The 20,253-nt window shown below is 41.6% G+C and overlaps 1 protein-coding gene across 2 annotated transcripts in view; it reads left to right on the plus strand.

Annotated features, from left to right (window-relative positions):
* stpg2 (sperm-tail PG-rich repeat containing 2) overlaps window positions 1-20,253 on the plus strand; it is an 82,488-nt gene that overhangs the window by 23,955 nt on the left and 38,280 nt on the right. For both annotated transcript variants that reach the window (XR_007570368.1, XM_050051338.1), the window contains exons 9-10: window positions 1,741-1,904; window positions 2,034-2,126. Coding sequence is in view for 1 of the 2 variants with exons in the window: in XM_050051338.1 (XP_049907295.1) it covers window positions 1,741-1,904; window positions 2,034-2,126 (257 nt within the window). In the remaining variant the exon portion in view is untranslated. The remainder of the gene's footprint in view (window positions 1-1,740; window positions 1,905-2,033; window positions 2,127-20,253) is intronic.

Genomic DNA, 20,253 nt, shown 5'->3' on the forward strand with positions numbered 1-20,253 from the left:
AACCTATGATCCTTTTAAAGTTCAGATTTTCATTTGACATGTCCATTATATTTAATCTAACAAGTCATAATTAAGAATAAGTACTACTTTGTAGCTTGTATTAACATTTTGAAATGAACTGAAGGGGAACTGTGGTTACTGTGCGTGTGTGTGTGTGTGTGTGCTCTCTTCTTGTGAACCATCATGTTGTAGAGGTATGAGTCATTTCCTGTGCCCAGTTTTGCAGTTAGCCCTTGAAATCACAGTGGTCTGAAATAGGTTTAAAATTATATTTTTTTCATTTTCTGTTTTAATCTTACAAATCAGAGCTCAGAATATTAACCAATGACATAAAATAGCATAAAATGTTAGGTGTATTTTTTAATCCCTGTAATGTACTGTATATATTATACTAAACAGCAGCCATTTATGTGAAAAAAATCTTCAGACTCCTCCAGACTTTACCACCACACTAACATTTAGACCTGTTTTTGCGGTCCCTTCTCAAAACGTTTCTGAATTTGAAGGCTTATTTTGATCTTCTGGAAAGATCTGTACTGTGTGGTGTTAAATTTCAGGTCTGAAGGAGAGTTTGACATATAGATTGTGGAGGAGAATTGAGAAGTGAGACTCCTCCTTATTCCTAAAATGTTGTTCCACATGGCTGATTTTAAGGGCCCTCCATTTTTCATTGTCATCTCATTAGGTTTGGGGTAATTGTTACCAGTACTTTGTTAATGATCAATTTCCAAAATCCGATCTTGTCTTTTTTTTCCATTTTGCCATTTGCCAGTGTCGTTTTGCATCATGTTGTGCTCTTTTGTTTACTTGTGTTTTCTTTATTTGTATCATGTTTATGAATTCTGGATACTGTGTTGTTGTCGTCACATTGAGGAACATGTTTTCTCCATTTGTTTGGTGCTCTGAATTGCTGAGTGTTTTCTTAAAGGTCCAGCATTTGATAGAAATAGTATGTAATATTCACAACTGTTTTCATTAGTATATATTCACCTGAAACTACGAATTGTTATGTTTTTGTTACCATAGAATGAGCCATTTATATCTACACCTTTTTTATGGAGTTCACCATGGTGTTCTGCAGTAGCCCAGAACGGTCAAACCAAACACTGACCATTCCCAAATTTTGCGTTTTCACATCGGCTACCTCAGTTCTTCTACATGCTTGGCACACAGGAAAATTTTCAGTTGGTTTTAATATTCAACCTCACTGCTAGATATCACTAAACCCTACACAATAGATGCTTAAGATGCAGTACGCCGGGCTTTCTCAGCCATGGTGATATAAAAAAAGGAGAACCATTCTTCTGAGTATTAAGGGAATTTTTTCTTTTCAGTCTGTTACTAAAACAGGCACTTACACATGCAGACATGCGACTGTGCTGCTGTGGAGACAGCCATTAAAATAACAGTTCTACATGAGTGTCTCCATATGAAATTTCGTGTAGTGCAGGTGTAGCGCAGGCATCATTTTCAGTGAAAGCCAACTCAACATACGTACTGCCAAAACTACAGACACAAAGCCAAAGTTACACCTATGCTTCATGTGTCTAATGTCTGTGTTTTCATTTTAAGTCCATGTAAACTCCTTCTTCATTATCGTAGAGGCTTGAACAGAACTAATAGGTTTGAGTTAAAGGACGTTATCTTGGACTGTTAATCTCAGGACTGTTTTAAGGACTGTATAAAAACGTTCTCTAAACAGATACATATAGTAATCCCACCTTTATGTACTCTGTGCAGGTCCAGGGTCTTATAATGTGTTCGAGCATGGTGTAGCCCAGGACAGTTTAAAAAAGGCAGTTTTAGGAAGAACCACAAAGGGAGGCTTTGGCTCCACTGCTCAACGCAACACCATCTTCAACAACAAGAATTTGGCAGAGGCCCCAAGTCCATGGCAGTATGAGGTAGGAAGATCCATCAGTGTATCTTATCATAAATTCATTTTTCTGATAATAATTAGGACGAATAAAGCTCTATTACTCATGTCATCATTGCAATGTTTGTTCTTGTGTGTGAATGCTGTTTGCGTTCAGACAGAAAAGAAGACAGAAGAGGACTACAAAAAACAGCACACTGCAGCTTTCAAATCAGCCACACAACGTCTGGCATTATCACTCCTGGCTAAAGTAAGTCTGCTTCCCTCCCTCTCCCAGCAGCATCCCCTGCAGTTGTCTTTGTTTCACTCTTTCTTATCCTCACACCAAGTTTCTGTTGTAAAGCCGTTAAAACCTACTTAACAGAGGAGTCGAAGATGAAGTAAAACAGCTCTACACGCCAAGTTTTTACTTTCATAAATGGGCCATCACAGCGGTAGCATCTGACCCACTATGCCAAGGGTCCTGTTTTCCAGCAGTTAATTTTCTTTGACTGCTTCTTTTATTCTGTTCCTTTTTCCTCCTAATGCTCATTGATGCTGAAGAAAACAGGTCACAATTTGTGATAATTAGCTTCTTGTTCCTCTGCCATGTTCCTTTCCCTTTGCTGTGATTTTGCCTGTTCCTTTCCCTTGCCCACTTTCCTGACTTTATTCCTCTTAAACTGATGTTAATATAAACCTAATGTAATATATTTACACTCTTTCCACTCCAAAGTAGAACTTTAGTTGTATTTCAAAAGAATTATTTTCCTTTTTATTCATGACCAAACTTAGTATTTCCTAAAACAACCTCTACTTTTATTTAATGATTCAGTTCTGTAACCACTGAGCATTGATCTTAAAGGGACAGTTCAGCCCAAATCAAAAATAAATATTCCTTTTACATGTAATGCTATTTATCAATCTAGACTATTTTGGTGTAAGCTGTCGAGTGTTGGAGATATCGGCTGTAGAGATGTCTGCCTTCTCTTGAATATAGAACTAGATGGCACTCAGCTTGTGGTGCTTGAAGCACTAAAAAAATAAATTTGAAAAACTCAGTAGCAATGTTACTTTCCAGAAATCATGACCCGTTTACTCAAGATAATCCACAGACCTTGTTGTGAGCAGTTTCATTTAAGGAACTATTTTCTTTCTACTGAACTGCACCTGCCAACTGTATCACCATGTAGAAGGGGTGAATGCACGCTTCCTTCTTTGCGGTGATACGGTTGGCAGTTATCATGACCCGATAACTGGAAAGAGAAATGTTTTTCAAATGTTCTTTTTTTTTTGTTGCACTTTGAGCAACACAAGCCGAGTGCCGTCTATAGTTCCATCATATTCCAAAGAAGGCAGACATCTCTATGGCCGATATCTCCAACACTCTGCAACTCACACCAAAACAAGCTAGACTGATAAATAGTACAACAGGTAAGAGGAAAAATAAGTATTTTAGGTTTACTATCCCTGTAAGACAATGATACACTAGAGTGTCTTACAGGGACTAATTTATCTAAACCTTAGATCCAAACAAGTTTCAGTGAATTTGTCATTTAAAAGTCTTTTGACTCCTGTAGGGTAACTTTCCATCGGTGTGCTGAATATTAATAACATTTGTGAAGGTAGTGAATAATGCACATCCCTATGTAATTGCAAACAAATTTCCCAGGTATCAAATTAAAACAAATGTAACTGAGAGAATGTAAACACACACACACAAACAAAAAGAAAAATCATAGCAAAGGACAAGTGTAAATGAAAGTAGAGGATGTTGTAATCAAGAGTGGCACTTTGTTTTATGATTCAAGTCTATATTTTTGGGGTTTCAAATAATTTCAGTTTAGTTCAATCTTACTGAAACAGTTCAAATTGCATAATTTTAAAGACTAATGGGTGCTCAAATTTTAGAGGTTTAACTGTCTTAATCTTGCTATGAGATGGTAACAGCGCAGCCAGAGTGAACACTGAAAACATTCAGAGTGCCATTATTTATAGGGCTGTGTTTTTTTATGATTGCATCCATTTTTAAATTTAACTTATTAGCAAAATTGCTAAATCCCTTGTCTTCACACTTTTACATTACAACACTCTAGCATTATGTAAACAGATGTCAACAAATGAATATCAGCAACAATGGTGCTATATTTGAAAAAGTGACTGTGTGAAATCTGGATTTCTTTGCCCTGTATGTCACAGGATGGTGTTTACTTGCATATAAATAATGTGCTAATGAAGAAACACAGAGAAGCAGCTGGATGTGAGGGTTAGCAGCTACGTACTGACTCTAGTATTAAAAAAATGTTCTAGGAGGAAATTATGTAAATTTCCTGCTAAAGTGTATACTACAGCATTTTAATATTCAAGATACACAATTTGTATTTTCAAGTACCCTTCTGGGTACCAGCTGGTGTTTACTCTGATTAACTCCAAAGGTTAGAAGTGTTATCTAAATCTCGAGGCAAAGGTCTCTAGAACTGATCTTAACACTGCAAACTATGCTGCTCTCCAGAAAGACAGAGTTTAAAGGGTAATTTGGCACTCATCACAGAGGGCAGAAAATTGTAGGTGTGCTGCTCCACATCCCTTGGTTTAGTTCCTGTCATCTTGTAGTTTTCATACATATCTCGCTGCTGATGTGACTAACTTCCTCTCAGTAACACAGCAGGTGATTTCCCTCAGCAGTACATTTACACACACTAATGAAAGTAGGTAGGTAGTCATTTAAATTTAGAGCACATTCCCTCGTTACAAAGATACATTTTTTCCCATAGCTCCAACCCTATTATGAAGCTTTTTTAACCATTAGTAATAGAAGATGCTGTCCTTTGACTTTTTTTTAGGGTAGTGTGTGTGTTTAAGCAGACTGACGGCGCAGTGACAGGACAGAAAGACGGACTGGCAGAGAGCACAGCTTTTACTCACAGCAGAAATGTCTCAGAATTTGTCAAATAGACTTATAGAGGCTACTCTGGGATAGTTTGAGTTTAAGTTTGAATTTGGATGGAATAATTTCAAATATGAGGATGCATCTGTAAGTGCAAGTATGCCTCTTTTCATTCTCTTTCTCAGCTGTCACAGTTTTTCCATGTCTGAAGTCACTGATGTGCTCATGCGTTCATGTAAACAGCACATTAGAAACTCAGTTACTCACATACATGAATAGGAAATTGTCGTTCACCAAGAGATATCAAGCTTTAGAAATCAGATTTCTTTCCTCCCCTACCTCAGCAATGGAAAACAGGAAAACTTAGCGATCAAAAAGTACATTTGTGAAAATGATGTTTTATAAGTTAGAGAAAAGTACTTTGCTGGTTTCAGCCCAGCCATTATCAGTCCTCACCGTAAGGACACAGAGCCCTGCTGCTTTTCATTCCTGCTGTTTAATCAGGGAGTGATTTACACCTCGGACACCAAGTGAATGCAATTAAATACCTGGTAGGACATAAAACCAGCACGACTCTGCATCTAGAGGAGCAGGATTGAGAACTACTGCCCAAGCAAATGAGGAGCAGAGCCTGAGAAATACACAGGTGTCACATGTGAAAATGTCACCAAAAGTATTTTTCCGCTGGAAAAATTACCTTTTCATAAAACTAGGCTTTCTACGCAACAGAAAGATGCAAATACTTATGAAATTGGTGCTAAATGACCAGGGAAAACAAAGGAAAATGACTGTGGCATTTGCTTTATCTTTAGAGGTAGAAAATGTACAAGTACTAGAATGCAGTGCGCTGCACCAGACCAATAAACACTCTCACTGGTTAGTGACGTAATGTGAAATTATGTGGTAACAAACACTCTCATGTTACAGTTAAATAAGCTAAAACGTTTTTTTCTGAAAACATTTGAGGTGAGAAGTTGGCAAGTTGGTAACAGAATTTAGGTTCGTATTGATCAGCACTGCAAGTTTTACGGGTTGATCACAAGTTTTTCAGCCTCTGTTTTCACTATGCAGGAAACAGTATGGCACCCCACATACTACCTTAATTTTTGTGATACAAAGCTGGTTGAAAGTTGGCGAAGTATTCCTTTTGAGTGAGCATGCCAATGTTATACATCAGAGACCTTCATAGGGGAAATTGGTCAGGGTCAGGGTCAGGGTCAGCTTTGCTCACTTTATTCCCTGTGCCGCCCTGCTGTGCCCAGGATAGTAGAATGTCATAAAACTATTTGGATAGTAAGGAATATCATGCTTGCTGTCCTCTTGAGCTGTACTGTATATCGCTCTGCAACTAATAAAGGACTGGGCAGAGCATGGCATCTGCTACAGTTTCAGTTTTTACACTCTTACTATTTTGTGCGGCAGTTTGGAAAAACTTAGTCCCCAACTTGTGTATATTTCTACATTTACATTATTGTTAGTGTTACATTGTTGATGCATTCAGATAATGTGGATCACTCACATTTTGTGCACACCACAAATGAACTTAAGCGAGTGTGATGAGCCTCATTAGAAAACTGAGAATGATCCATTAAGAATTCTGGTGCTGATCACCTCTGTAATAGTCTCTACCTCATATATCTGTCGGCGCCGTTTGCCATTTTTCATGACAATGGCTTCGTGTAGTTTTCTGTCAGGCTGCAGTATATTGTGCTGATGGATGATCAGGCTTACTCAGAATCCATGGTGTGCTAAATCCTAATACAGACCATAGAAAACTTGACAGCCATACTGCACACAATCCATATAAGGTCTGTGTTTCACATTGCCAGGCAATAATATGGTGTAGCTGCAGTATAGATCTGGATGTTGAAGGTCTGCAAGTTCAAATGGTCAGTGATACTGTCATTCAATGCTGGACACACAAGATGATTAAATATTTAACAAGTGCTTCAGCTTGGTTCATTTTCCAGTAGCAGTGCCTCCAGTGTGGCTTTGTGTTCACACAAACATAATTGGCTGCAATCGCAGGTGGGGAGCTGGCGAGGTCAAGGTGAAAAGAAACGGCTGGCGGCACCATGTGACACAAAGGTAGCACATGTCTATCCACAGCATTCCTCGAGGGTTAGCTGTGATAAGGACTGCAGTGCACAGGGTTTGGACTTTCTAAATTGGGACAAAACTGACAAAAAATAGACAAAACAGAAACAAAATAATAACATATTAAACTTTTTTTTAGATACACAATATTACCCTAATATTTCCCTTATTGTCTTGTTGTTTTTTTTCTTTCTGGTTTGTACGTCTAAGTGCTCCGTAGAGTAGATCTAAGGCCACTTGTAATGGCTCCACACAGAGCCTCCTTTATGACCAGTTAATGAAAAATCACCCTGGGACGTCTTAGCTGTAACAGTTTGCCACATGCCGTGCTGCAGCCTAGGCTGTATCCCTGGTAACAGCCCCCCCACTGGGACAGATATTAAAAGTGTCTAATTAGGAAACGATCATGATCATGAGAAAAGACTGAGACAAGAAAGAAAGGACGAAAGAGAATAAAGGCAGAAAGTACGTCTCCATTATCTGTTTCATGTTTGGGAGTTTATGTCTTCTGTACTTTGACTTGAAAGTGTCATCTGGCAGTAGAGGTCGACATTTGGTTGGAGAAATTATTCACACTGCATGGCTTTTGAAATCAGAATTAAAAGATGAGTCTTGTCAGTTGAAATGATAGAAGCTGTCTTGTGGGGTGAATTAAACACAACAGGGAGACCAGCTATCTGACTTCCAAAAGATATGTGTTACATCCTTTCCTCTGTCTTTGCTATCAAGCTGGGCACACTCTGTATGATGTGAGCCCACTGCATGGCTCATTTTGGATTTGGACTAAATTTCAGCTTGGGCGGGCAATGTTTGCCATGCAGTGTAAGGGTAAAGCAAATACTGATCATGGCTCAATCACCTACTCCCAACTGGCTGTAGGTTGTTTTGATAAATTTCTGACATGCCAGAAATTTTAATTGGCCATCGTCATGGTCTCACACAGTTACAGTAGAGCCATGAGTCGATTCCCCAAGATCAGTGGCTTTATTTCTCATTGTGCCTGCAGTAAGTGGCAAAAAGAGCGTCTGAAAGTGCCATATGATGCCTCACATGGAGGAAAATATGGAGGCTAGGTTGATTAAGCTGTGGCAACCATGTATGTTTAGAGAGAACTGGATACAGCGTTGGAGGCAGAGCCCCATTCAGTCCTATGAAAGTTGCTCAGTGGCACACAACGCCAAAATGTTCAACTGTCTCGTATAAAATTGCCTGGGTGATTGGCAATGCATCTGCACTGTGTGGCCCAAAGAGCAGGCGCACTAGAGATTTCTGCCAGCTGAGCAGACTACTTCAGACTTCACAATTTAACTTGAATGGGGATAAAATGATTCAGTTGAACGGCTCTACAAGACTTTGCAAATGTTATAGGACTGAATGGATCAAATTCTCATTTTGTGGGGGTTTTGAGGTTCAAAAAAATGTATCCACTGATTTACAGATGTTTTTTTCGCCATGTAAGTCTATGGGAAAAAGTCTCTCTGGGCGGCATAGCATCATGTGACGGTGTAATTACGGTGTTTAGTCTCTACCAAAATACGCTTCAAAGCCCGGCACACTTCTTAGCAGCCTGGTGGCAACAGTATACGTACCTCTTTGATGTTTGCTCCCCTGCCTATCATGACCGATATGAGCAAGAGAAACGTTGCCAATTGTGGACTGTGCTGTTGTACTGTTAGATCTCAAACTACAAACAAACGTTTACCTGCCTTTACCTTACCTGCCTCCTACGGTCTGGTAGGGCTCATGGGCCTATTTTACACGAACAGTGTGAGCACATAAATTGTAAGCTTTGGATTTCCATCGCAGACGATTTACTTGTACAGTGTGAATTGGAATTCAACAATATAATTTCCAAAGCGGTCTCAAATCCTACAGTGTATGCTCAGTTTTAGCTGCTCTGCTTTTTATTTTCCAATTTTTCCAGGATTTTTTGTTTCACAATGTTTGTTTTCTTTGAAGTTAAAATCTAGTTTATTCAGTAGCAGTCTATGATAATTTGTTCTATGCATGCTATAATTTCAAACCTGTCTATTACCAAAGTCACACTATAAGGATTAGATTGACAAACACTGGTTAAATACATATTGAATAATAGGCACGGCATGATTTATTCAAGTTGATTTTTTCCTTATCTTGCGGTGTGCCCGAATTCAAAGGATGCTTAGATTTCTGACAGTCTAACTCAAACACACCTCGACTAGTTCAAATATTTGAGGCTATGTCAGATCTGTACTTTAGCTGCAGGTCTGGATCTGATAGCAGTTGATTACCTGTCTGTGGAGAAGAAAGAGCCAGACATGTTGTTGAGAAATGACAGATCTGTAAGAGGAGATGATTATGAGTGGAGCATATCTCAAATGAGAGTTTGCTTTTCTCTCCCGTTTAATCCAGGGCTCTTTTCCAGTGTTATTTCTCCTGATCCTCATCTCTCTCTTTTCCTTCCTCTGTTGTCTCCTCCCTCTTCTCTTATTCTTCTTTTCTTTCCATCCCTCTTTCCATCCTCCCTCTACCCTACTTTCCACATTCCCTCCTCTCCACCTCCTGTCTTCATTTCCTTTCTCCTGGCCAACCCTTCCTGATAATGACCTTTCTGTTGCTGAGGTCGTGGGATACCCTCAGGCAGCGCTGGGAGAGAATGAGTGTGGAATTTAATTTGGACCTATGTTTTACCCCGAGGCAGTGGAATTCCTGTCCTATAGATCAGTGAAATATTGCCTTGTCCCTTGAAGCGACAGCAGGGAGGTTTGACATGGCGTTTTGTCCATCTGTCAGTCAGTTTTTACTAATACATGTCTGCCTCTGTCGATTTTGTTCTGTTGCCAATGATGTTGAGATTAATAGAGGTCTTGATGGACGGTTATTGTTATACTCAGTGAGAGTGAGGCATTGTCAGTGGCAAGGGCACTGGTTCAATAATGAGGTGTTAGGAATAGCTTTAATAAGAAGTGCGCGTTCACTTATAAGTGCACTATCAGTGAATTGTGAGCAGCAGATTAAATCTTCACTTTTAATCGACTGTCGCATCAGTTTGTACACAAGATTATCCATGACTTAAACATATCAAGTAATAAAATACACAGTGTGAGTACACAGTATTTATAGATTCAACTGATACCTCAGAGTCACCATGTTGCACCACTACGACAGTTAAAGAAATCCCTTGAAGGAGAAGCAGAGACACAGATTTCTCCAAAAATAGTAGCCTCAATGCTCCTTGTAGGAGCCATATGTGTGTGTGTCATGTTGGTAAGTCTGAATGTCTATGTGATGTGGGTGAGTACACGCTATTGGTCCTTGGGTGGTGGGCGTGTGGTGCCCTCTGTGATTGCAGATGATTATGCTCACCTGTTGTCAGTTCTGTGTTTGTCCACGAAGGAGGGTGAGTCGGGAGGGAAACTTTCTGTTGACCGCTAACGCTAGCGCTAACGCTTAAACCATCATGTTATTAATCCTGTTACTTGTATCATGATCAAACCTTACACTAGTGCGTGTGTCAAATGCACGGCTTTGTGATATGGCATTAAAGAGAAATGAACCGAGTAAAGGAGAGAGTGTGAATCAGTTTGTGGGCGCGTCAAAGTTATCTCCTGGGCTTAGCCTCCTGCGGCGTGCCGATTTTATAGTGATCGTCAGTCAGCCGCAACATTAGTCAACAGAAAACTTTCTGAAGCGTTGATCCACGGAAGGTTTCGTTGATGCTGGAGTCCCAGGATCTTTTGGAAACACTTCAAATAAGGAAACCGGAGCGCCTGCTGTCACGCTGGATGAGCAGCATTTCATTCATCGCTGGCCTGCTTTGATTCATTCATGCCCAGGCTACTACTACGTTCATTCATCACCGCCGCTGGAGTTAAGGTATCGCTACACACACACACACACACACACACACACACACACACACACACACACACACACACACACACACACACACACAACAGGTTTGCTGTATTTAAACTATTCCCCTGGTAGGCATTAGCAGTATATCCACGTTAGGTGGTTGTACTGTTTTATTGTTTTTCAGCCGTTTGTTATTTTTGTGTCATCAAGCGGGTGGAGCATTTGGCTCGGGAGTACCGCCGTGGTTCTCGTTTTAAGACAGATTGTCTGATTCGGGGCCATCGGTATATAGGTACATAAATACCCATCGCTAGTATGCACAGAAGACTAGGGTGAGTTGGATAGTTTAGTTTTCTATAGGCAGTTTAGGGGGAATATTTATATGAAGCCTGTTGTGGTGGATGTCGTCATCTCCTTTCAGTCATTTTAATGACTGTGTTAATTGATTATAGGTGTGAATGGACTTTGCATGATTTTGATCATATGAATGGAAATGGAGCCAGGTAGGTCAAATCCCTGTTCTGATGTATGTGACACAAGTGAAGACAAAAGACAAAGAAAATTCACTGCCAAAGCTTTGGTGAATAAAATTGAAAATCTTCAAAAAGAGCGACAAGTAAAAGTGAGCAAAATTAAAGGTACTGTGAAGGTAATCAAAGGACTTATGCAAAATAAAGATAATGCTCCAAGTATCCAGTCTCAGCTTGAAGATTTGCATGTGCTGTTTGATGACGCAGGTAAGCTCCATGATTCTGTCATTCCATTGCTTCCTCAGGAAGAACAGAAGAAACAAAACGAGTGGTTTTCAAGTGTACGCAAACACAATATTGATTTTGTTGATGGGGTGAAGAAATGGCTTTCTGATGCTAAGGGGAGGGATACCCAAAGCATAGCCAAGGGAAGCACAGATGGCACTTCTATTGTCCCTCAGCCACCCCTACCTGGTGTTGAACAACTTTATGCACAAAATATTGATGAGTTTTGTGCTCCCGACCATACAGAGAATAGTGTGGGAAATGCTGATTTAGATGATGTCAAACCAAGTGACAGTGTTTCTAATGTTGCAAGCAAAGCATCAAATAAAAGAAGACTCACAGTGAGAAGATGTCCTTCTTGAAAGAACATGGGGTATGTTTCGGCTGTCTGTGCATTGGGCACAGAAGCAAAGATTGTAAGAAACGTCTCTCTTGTAAAGTATGCAATCTGAAGCATCCCACCATGTTGCATGTCCGCTGTAAGGAAGGCGAGGCTGGTTCAGGACAAGTGAAGAGGGAAGTAGAAGCTACAGGTGGAAATGCTTTGATCTCTGTGCAATCCAGTGGACTTACTGGGGCCGGGGAGCGTGATTGTACACTTTCTATACTGCCGGTTCGAGTAAAATCTAAGAGAGGGCAGGAAACACTTGTTACTTATGCCTTTCTAGATCCTGGGAGCTCTGCTTCATTTTGTACTGAAAGGCTCATGAACAGGCTGAATCTCACAGGGAGGAAAATGGACATTCTCCTAAGGACAGTGGGTCAGGAGAAGGTTGTTGGCAGTCACATTGTGACGGACCTGGAGGTAGCTGGATTGGACACAGACTGTTTCTGTGAGCTGCCTGATATGTTCACCCAGAGATGTATGCCTGTCCATCAAGGTAATATTCCTAGACAGGAAGATCTTCTAAGATGGCCACATCTTGAGCATGTGAAGATAACAGAGGTTAACTCGGGTGTGGACCTGCTTATTGGAACCAACGTTCCCAGGGCCCTTGAGCCATGGGAAGTTATTCGAAGTGTGGATGGTGGTCCTTATGCAGTAAAGACCATGTTAGGATGGACTGTTAATGGGCCTCTTAGAGGAGACTGCATCACTGCTGCTTGTGGAGGGCGTGATGTTACCGTCAATAGGATTTCCGTTGCAAAGCTTGATGAGCTGTGGGAACGGCAGACAAAGGCAGACTTCCCCGAATGTGCTCAGGATGAGCAGCTGGGTCTGTCTACAGAAGATTGGCACTTCATGGAGTCTGTCACCAAGTCAGCTCAGCTGGTGGATGGTCATTATAGCATTGGCTTACCTTTGAGGCAGGGTGATGTGAAAATGCCCAATAACAGGAAGGTCGCTGAACAGTGAGCACTGAGTCTCAGAAGGAGATTCAATAAGGACAGCACCTTTCATGCTGATTATACCAACTTCATGGGTGACATCATCTCTAAGGGTTACGTTGAGAGGGTACCAACTGAGGATCTGGGTCGTTGTGATGGTAGGGTATGGTACATACCACATCATGGGGTGTATCACCCACAGAAGAAAAAGATGAGGGTTGTTTTTGACTGTGCTGCTACATTCCAAGGAACATCTTTAAATGCCCAGCTTCTTCAAGGCCCAGATCTTACCAGCTCCCTGGTTGGTGTCATATGCAGGTTTCGAAAAGAGTCCGTTGTACTTATGGCTGACATTGCAGCTTTGTTCCATCAGGTCAGGGTGCCAAGGTCAGACTCCGACCTGTTAAGGTTTCTTTGGTGGCCGGATGGAGGTCACAGTCAGGATCTGGTAGAGTACCGAATGGTTGCGCATCTGTTTGGAGCCACGTCGTCTCCAAGTTGTGCAAGTTTTGCCTTCAGAAAATGTGCAGAAGATAATCGTTGGCAGTGCAGCCCTAAGGTGGTTGACACCATTCTGCATAATTTCTATGTGGATGATTGCCTTGTATCAGTTGATTCCGAAGAGGAGGCAGTATCACTTTATCAAGAACTTTGTACTGTTTGTGCTAGAGGAGGCTTTCAGCTTACCAAATGGATTAGCAATAGACGCAATGTGCTTGCTGCCATCCCCCGAGAGGAAAGGTCTATGGAGGTTAAGGACCTGGATTTGGATAATGATTCTTTGCCCATAGAAAGAGCTTTGGGTGTGCAATGGTGTGTCCAGGCTGACGCCTTTAAGTTTAAGATTACTCTCAGGGACAGACCCCTGACAAGGAGAGGGATCTTGTCCATCGTTAGTTCTATTTACGATCCCTTGGGATTTCTGGCACCTGTCGTACTATCTGCCAAAAGAATCCTCCAGAACTTGTGCAGAAACCAGCTTGGTTGGGACGATTCCTTGCCAGTCATGATTGCCCAAAAATGGATGGTTTGGCTCGAGGAGCTCCATCAGCTTGAGAATTTCAAGGTTGACCGGTGCTTGAAACCTCTCAGCTTTGGGAAAGTCTCTTCTGCCCAGCTGCACCACTTTGCGGATGCGAGTGAGGACGGGTATGGAACAGTGACTTACCTGTTGCAGCATGACATAAGTGGACAGGTTCACTGTGCATTTATGATGGGAAAGGCACGTGTCGCTCCATTGAAATCCATCACCATCCCTCGCCTGGAATTGACAGCTGCAGTGGTTGCGAGCAGGATGGATAAGCTGTGGAGGAAGGAGTTACAGTTGCCTCTGCAGGAGTCAGTTTTTTGGACCGACAGTACATCTGTACTGAAGTACATCAAAAACAAAACTTCAAGGTTCAAAACCTTTGTGGCAAATCGGGTGTCAGAGATACTCACACTGTCCAGTTCTTCTCAGTGGAGATATGTGAGTACATCAAGTAATCCTGCAGACTTGGCTTCTAGAGGGGCTAAAATGGAATCCTTCTTGAGTGCGGACAATTGGGTATCAGGACCTAAGTTTCTTGTTGAGCCTGAAATTAAGTGGCCAGCAAACCCTGATCTCTCTGGAAAGGTCTCTTCAGAAGATCCTGAGATCAAGACCGTTGCATCAGTGAATGCAATGCAAACTGAGGAGCGGGCGGACTTGGTTATGCACTTCATCTGTCACTTCTCCTCTTGGATTAAGTTGAAGAGGATGGTGGGTTGGCTTCTTAGGTTCAAGACCTTGTTATTGCATCTCAGTCAGAGGAGGAAGCAGTTGAGAGCAACTTTTGCTGAGTCAGGCCTGGATGAAAGGGGGCTTGAAGAAAGGCTACAGAAGGAGATGCAGATAGTCAAGGCTCAGGCTGTAGGTGGTCCTCTTTCAGTTGAAGAGTTTGACAAGGCAGAAATGGCCATTGTTTGCTTTTGTCAAGGAAAGAGGTTCTCAGAGGAGATAGCCAGTTTGCAGAACGGAGGAAGTGTGAAAAGGACTAGTCATCTCCACAAGCTTGATCCCGTATTTGAAGGAGGCATTCTAAGAGTGGGGGGTGGGCTTAGTAGAGCAGCTATGCCGGATGAGGCAAGACATCCTACTATATTGGCTAAAGATCTTCACATTTCTGACCTTGTTCTTGACCATATACATCAAGCCACAGGGCATGGTGGACGTCATCACATGCTTTCAAGGCTACGCCAGAGATACTGGATTCCAAGTGCCAGTATCGCTATAAGAAAGACTTTGTCAAGGTGTGTTGTTTGTTGTAGGTTGCATGCTGCACCGGGACAGCAGCGGATGGCAGATCTTCCCCATGACAGAGTTTCTCCTGACGAACCTCCATTCACCTGAGCTGGAGTAGATTGCTTTGGGCCTTTTTGGGTCAAAAGAGGAAGGTGCACTGTAAAGAGGTATGGGGTTATCTTTACGTGCCTGGCTGTAAGAGCTGTGCACCTTGAAGTAGTGTCATCACTAGACACGGATTCCTTTGTCAATGCCCTTAGACGCTTCGTGGCAAGGCGTGGTCAGGTGTTGGAGCTACTTTCCGACAATGGCACTAACTTTGTGGGAGCTGAACGCGAGTTGAGGGAGGCAATAGGAAAATGGAATCATGCCCAGATCAATGACATACTCCTTCAGAAGGGAATTCAGTGGGTTTTTAATCCCCCGTTTGGGTCACATCATGTTGGAGTGTGGGAGCGGTTGATAAGGTCTGTACGGAAAGTGTTGAACTCCACTTTGAGGACACAAAATCTTGATGAGGAAGGTCTCCATACAGTCCTTTGTGAAGCCGAGGCCATTATCAACAGCCGTCCCATAACTAAGGCCTCCACTGATCCAAATGACTTAGAAGCATTGACCCCTAACCATATTCTCCTTCTCAAGTCCAAGCCATCGTTGCCACCAGGAGTGTTTCAAAGAGAGGACATGTATGCCCGTCGACGTTGGAGACAAGTGCAGTATATGGCGGACCTGTTCTGGAAGCGCTGGGTTAAGGAGTACTTGCCTCAGCTTCAGGAGCGCCAGAAGTGGCAGAGCACTAGACGGAACTTTGTTCCTGGAGATCTTGTTATCGTCGTGGATGAATCTGCACCTCATAACTCCTGGCTCACTGGAAGGGTGGTGCAAGCAGTTCCTGATAAAAGAGGACTCGTACGTCAGGTTCGTATCAAGACAAGGACCAGCTGCCTGGACAGACCCATCACTAAGTTGTGCCTTCTTCAAGAAGCAGAGGAGCCATGAACATCTGAATTGACTCATTTAGATCTGGTGTCAGACTTTGGGGGGTATGGGCACAGATGTGGAATGTTTGCATATAATGTTGTTTTCTGACTGTTTAATTTTGTCTCCTACATATTAGTGATTATGTAATTGATGCCTTAGCATAATTAGGGGCCGGAATGTAGGAGCCATATGTGTGTGTGTCATGTTGGTAAGTCTGAATGTCTATGTGATGTGGGTGAGTACATGCCATTGGTCCTTGGGTGGTGGGCGTGTCACTGTGTGGTGCCCTCTGTCATTGCAGATGATTATGCTCACCTGTTGTCAGTTCTGTGTTTGTCCACGAAGGAGAGTGAGTCCGGAGGGAAACTTTCTGTTGACCGCTAACGCTAGAGCTAATGCTTAAACCATCATGTTATTAATCCTGTTACTTGTATCGTGATCAAACCTTGCACTAGCGCGTGTGTCAAATTTTTTTTTTTTTAATTTTTTAAATTTAATTTTATATACTTTATTAATCCCCAAGGGGAAATTCAATTTTTTTCACTCTGTTTGTCAATTACACACAGGTCCGAACACACACATGCACAAACAGGACCTATACATGCACTGGGTGGAGAGATGTCAGAGTGGGCTGCCCATGACAGGCACACCTCGGCAGTGCCCAGGAGGTGAACTGGCACCTCTCCAGCTACCAGTCCACGCTCCATATTTTGGTCCGGACGGGGACTTGAACAGGCGACCCTCCGGTTCCCAACCCAAGTCCCTATGGACTGAGCTACTGCCGCCCCGGCTTTGTGATATGGCATTAAAGAGAAATGAACCGAGTAAAGGAGAGAGTGTGAATCAGTTTGTGGGCGCGTCAAAGTTATCTCCTGTGCTTAGCCTCCTGCGGCGTGCCGATTTTATAGTGATCGTCAGTCAGCCGCAACACTCCTCTATATAATTTTTATTTATATAGAAGTAATTTCAGAAAGCAAGCAGCTGTCACTGCCATTGTTGTTTCAAACATAACCATGACAGGAGCCATGCTGCTGGAGTGGGCTTTTTTTTTTTTTTTTTTTTTAAACTTGCCACTGCAGCTCACTGTGTGACCATGGCAACCACAAAAACAGCACACTTGAAAACAATGCAGGAGCAAATTTTACTGGTATCAGAGTTTTTTTAATTATACTTGATCAAATATATCAGTCCACAGAAACTGTCTAAAAGAACATCAGCTCTGAAGTTTGCGAAAACAATGTGTGTGACATTATAAAGAAAAACCTGCTGTAATGATTGTGTCTTAAAGATGCTGTAAGATTTTGAGGAATAATATAGCAGCAACTATTATTTGCTATGTAAAGATCTGGTGGACTAATGGCACCCCAATCAAAGATTGAAGTCACACTCCCTCTGTATGTGTTGTAGTTCGAGCTTCTGTGTTGTTGTTTTTTTTGTTGTGGTAGACGGCCCAGCTGCATGTGCTTGTCACTCCCTCACTTCATGACCCACTGGCCAGCAAAGGGTCGCCACTCTGCACTGCGCTCATACTGTGGTTACTGTGGATAATGTGGGATGGTGTTGTTGCAGAAGCGTAACCCCTACTGTCAGCACCGTTGCCATTGTTAGCGCCTTGTGACATATGAGGTGAGAGTTGTGTGCAGGTAGATAGCTCCTTTAAGGCTAATTACTTCTTCTATTTCTTCTAAGAACATTACTGCATCACAACCACAAAACCTGCTACATTTTAAGGGCATGGCCACAGTCACATACAAAACGCCTCAGATTCATTAACTTGTTTGCTGTCTAATTATAATATATTTCCATAACCACTGCTTACATTGAATGAAATCAGCTAGTGTGAAAGTGATTGTAACTTTGAAAAGAAATTTAAAACATAGTTTTGACAAGTTTTCATAAGCAATACTTTATGAAAGTATTTCATATAACCCTGAATAACGTCAATAAATAAAAATCAATTTTCAGTTTTATTCTGGTCCAAAAAGCCAAATATTTGACAGTTAAAAAGTCCTCGTTCAGCAGGTTTGTCAGCAAACCAGGCAATAATGTCTCTGCCAGTCAAACAAACTTCAGTTTATCTGCACTAACATCTCTTGCACTGACAGCGAACAACACTTTATAATTCTCTTTCCTCACTGTGTATTAGCTGGCTTGATGGAATCAGACGGAATATATTAATACACGGCTTTATTGCATGTACCGCTGACAGTGATTGCAGGCAGGATTCATAATGTCAACAGTGTGAGAATAATAATAAAAACAAATAGAGGAAGGAGGCACTTGAGACATCCGTCACTTGGCTTCTCTTGCTGTTGCTGGTGGACGTACAGTAATATAGTGACTTCCAATGCCATGGCAATGTAAATGATTTTTTCTCTATAGCAACTCCTTGTACATTTACTTATACTTTATAATTTTGCACAGTTGTTACCAGGATTAACAGGTAATATAGGAATTATAGTAATTTAGTAAGGATTGAATTATGTGTCAGGTAATGATGTATGGGAGGTAGTTCTATAGGTACATAGAGTTCATCAGTGTTAAGGTGCAGCTCCTCAAAAATATAACTTAAGTAGGAGCTACTGAATGTGGGCTATAGAGACTGGCTTGCTTTGTTTCCCTCCTACCTTTTTATCCGATGCCACTTATCTTCATAAAAGTCATAAACAACATAAAATCATATTCAGTAGCCACTGTATTGTGTTTCTGGTCCAGCAACACAAACAGACATCATTCACATGGCCTGGCGCAGTCAAGGAAAACCTCATCAATGTCAATTACGAGTGGAAAAACACCACATTGCTCGCAGAAAAAGATACCACACACAAAGGGCTCGAGAATGACGGAGAAAGAGAGGAGAGATGAAACTGAATGGAAGAAGCAGTGGGAGGGAATGAAGGAAAGACAAAGAGGATGAGAGAGAGAGCCTCTGTGTATAATGTGTAATTATCTATCCTATTAGCTCTGGTTGAGATAATTAGAGTGTTTGCTAAACATACATTTATCAAACTGAAGCACATCATCACCCCCCTGCTCTGCAGAATGAACCGAATGACAAAAATCCAGGAGGTGACATTATACTGAGAATGAAAGGGGGTGATGAGATTGACAAAGGCATGGAGGAATGAGTGAGCAAAAGGGACAGAGAGAAAGAGAGAGAGCTTGACCCTGTGGACAGAAGAAAGACAGAAGCGATGAGAAGAAGTGAGGCACTGCTGTCTGTGGCTCTTGAGAGATAAAGGTGATACATAAATAAAAAGCCATGTGAGTCAGACAAAGAGTGTGACAGTTGCATGGAGGGTAATGCCATGGGCGAGATTTTCTTGAAGTATCTGGAATAGGAGAATATGCAGCAGCCCAGGGTTTGTCACTTATTGACTTTTTGTCTCTGTGTTTCATTGCATTTTTATGATATATCCATGGACAGCTAATGGCATGTCACGGTGCAGCCTCTATTTATGGGAGACAAGGGAGTCAGGTGATGAAAGCAAAGAACAAAAACAGGAAAATAGAGTTATAGATTTGATATGGATTTTACTGTCAGCTGTCAGGGTAATGATGATGATGTGAGTCCCTGTGAGAATTTGAATGTGGCCACATACACAAGTGACTCACTCAAAATGTGCCCATAAACACACAGATACACATATATTCATTTAACTATACCCAGAATGTACATTTACATTTCATAATGTGTATGCATGCGCTTATGAATGCACACCACATACACAGGAGGCACACATGCGCAATTAAGTGACAGAATGAGAAGAAGTGCTCACTGACACCTCCACCCCGAGGCTACAAACAGAAGGGGTGTTTTCATATCCAGTAGCTTTATTGACAAGTCTTTATGACAAGAATTTTTGACTCCCTTTTTCATTGTTTTTTTTCTCCTTCACACCTTTTTCTCATTTGCTCTCAGCTATAGAAAAACAAAGAACCAAAAGAAGTAATACGCAATGATTTTCCGTTAGAATCTGTCAGTATTTCAATGTTTAGATGTGGCCATGTGCCTCTCTGACAGCTGATTTACCCATCTACCTACCCTAGCTACCTATCTGCTTTGGCTTCACCACTTGCCTCTAAACATATTGCTCAGCAAAGCTGGATTTTAATTGGTTCAGCTGTTTAGAATAATATTTCAAAAAGTACCAGCAATTAAAAGCCTTAAGCAACACTTAATCTACCTATCTGTCTCTTTATCTACTATCTTTAAAGATTAAGACTGAATTATGCATTAAAACTGAAA

Source organism: Epinephelus moara, chromosome 8 (assembly GCF_006386435.1).
Source record: "Epinephelus moara isolate mb chromosome 8, YSFRI_EMoa_1.0, whole genome shotgun sequence".
Taxonomy (NCBI): domain Eukaryota; kingdom Metazoa; phylum Chordata; class Actinopteri; order Perciformes; family Serranidae; genus Epinephelus; species Epinephelus moara.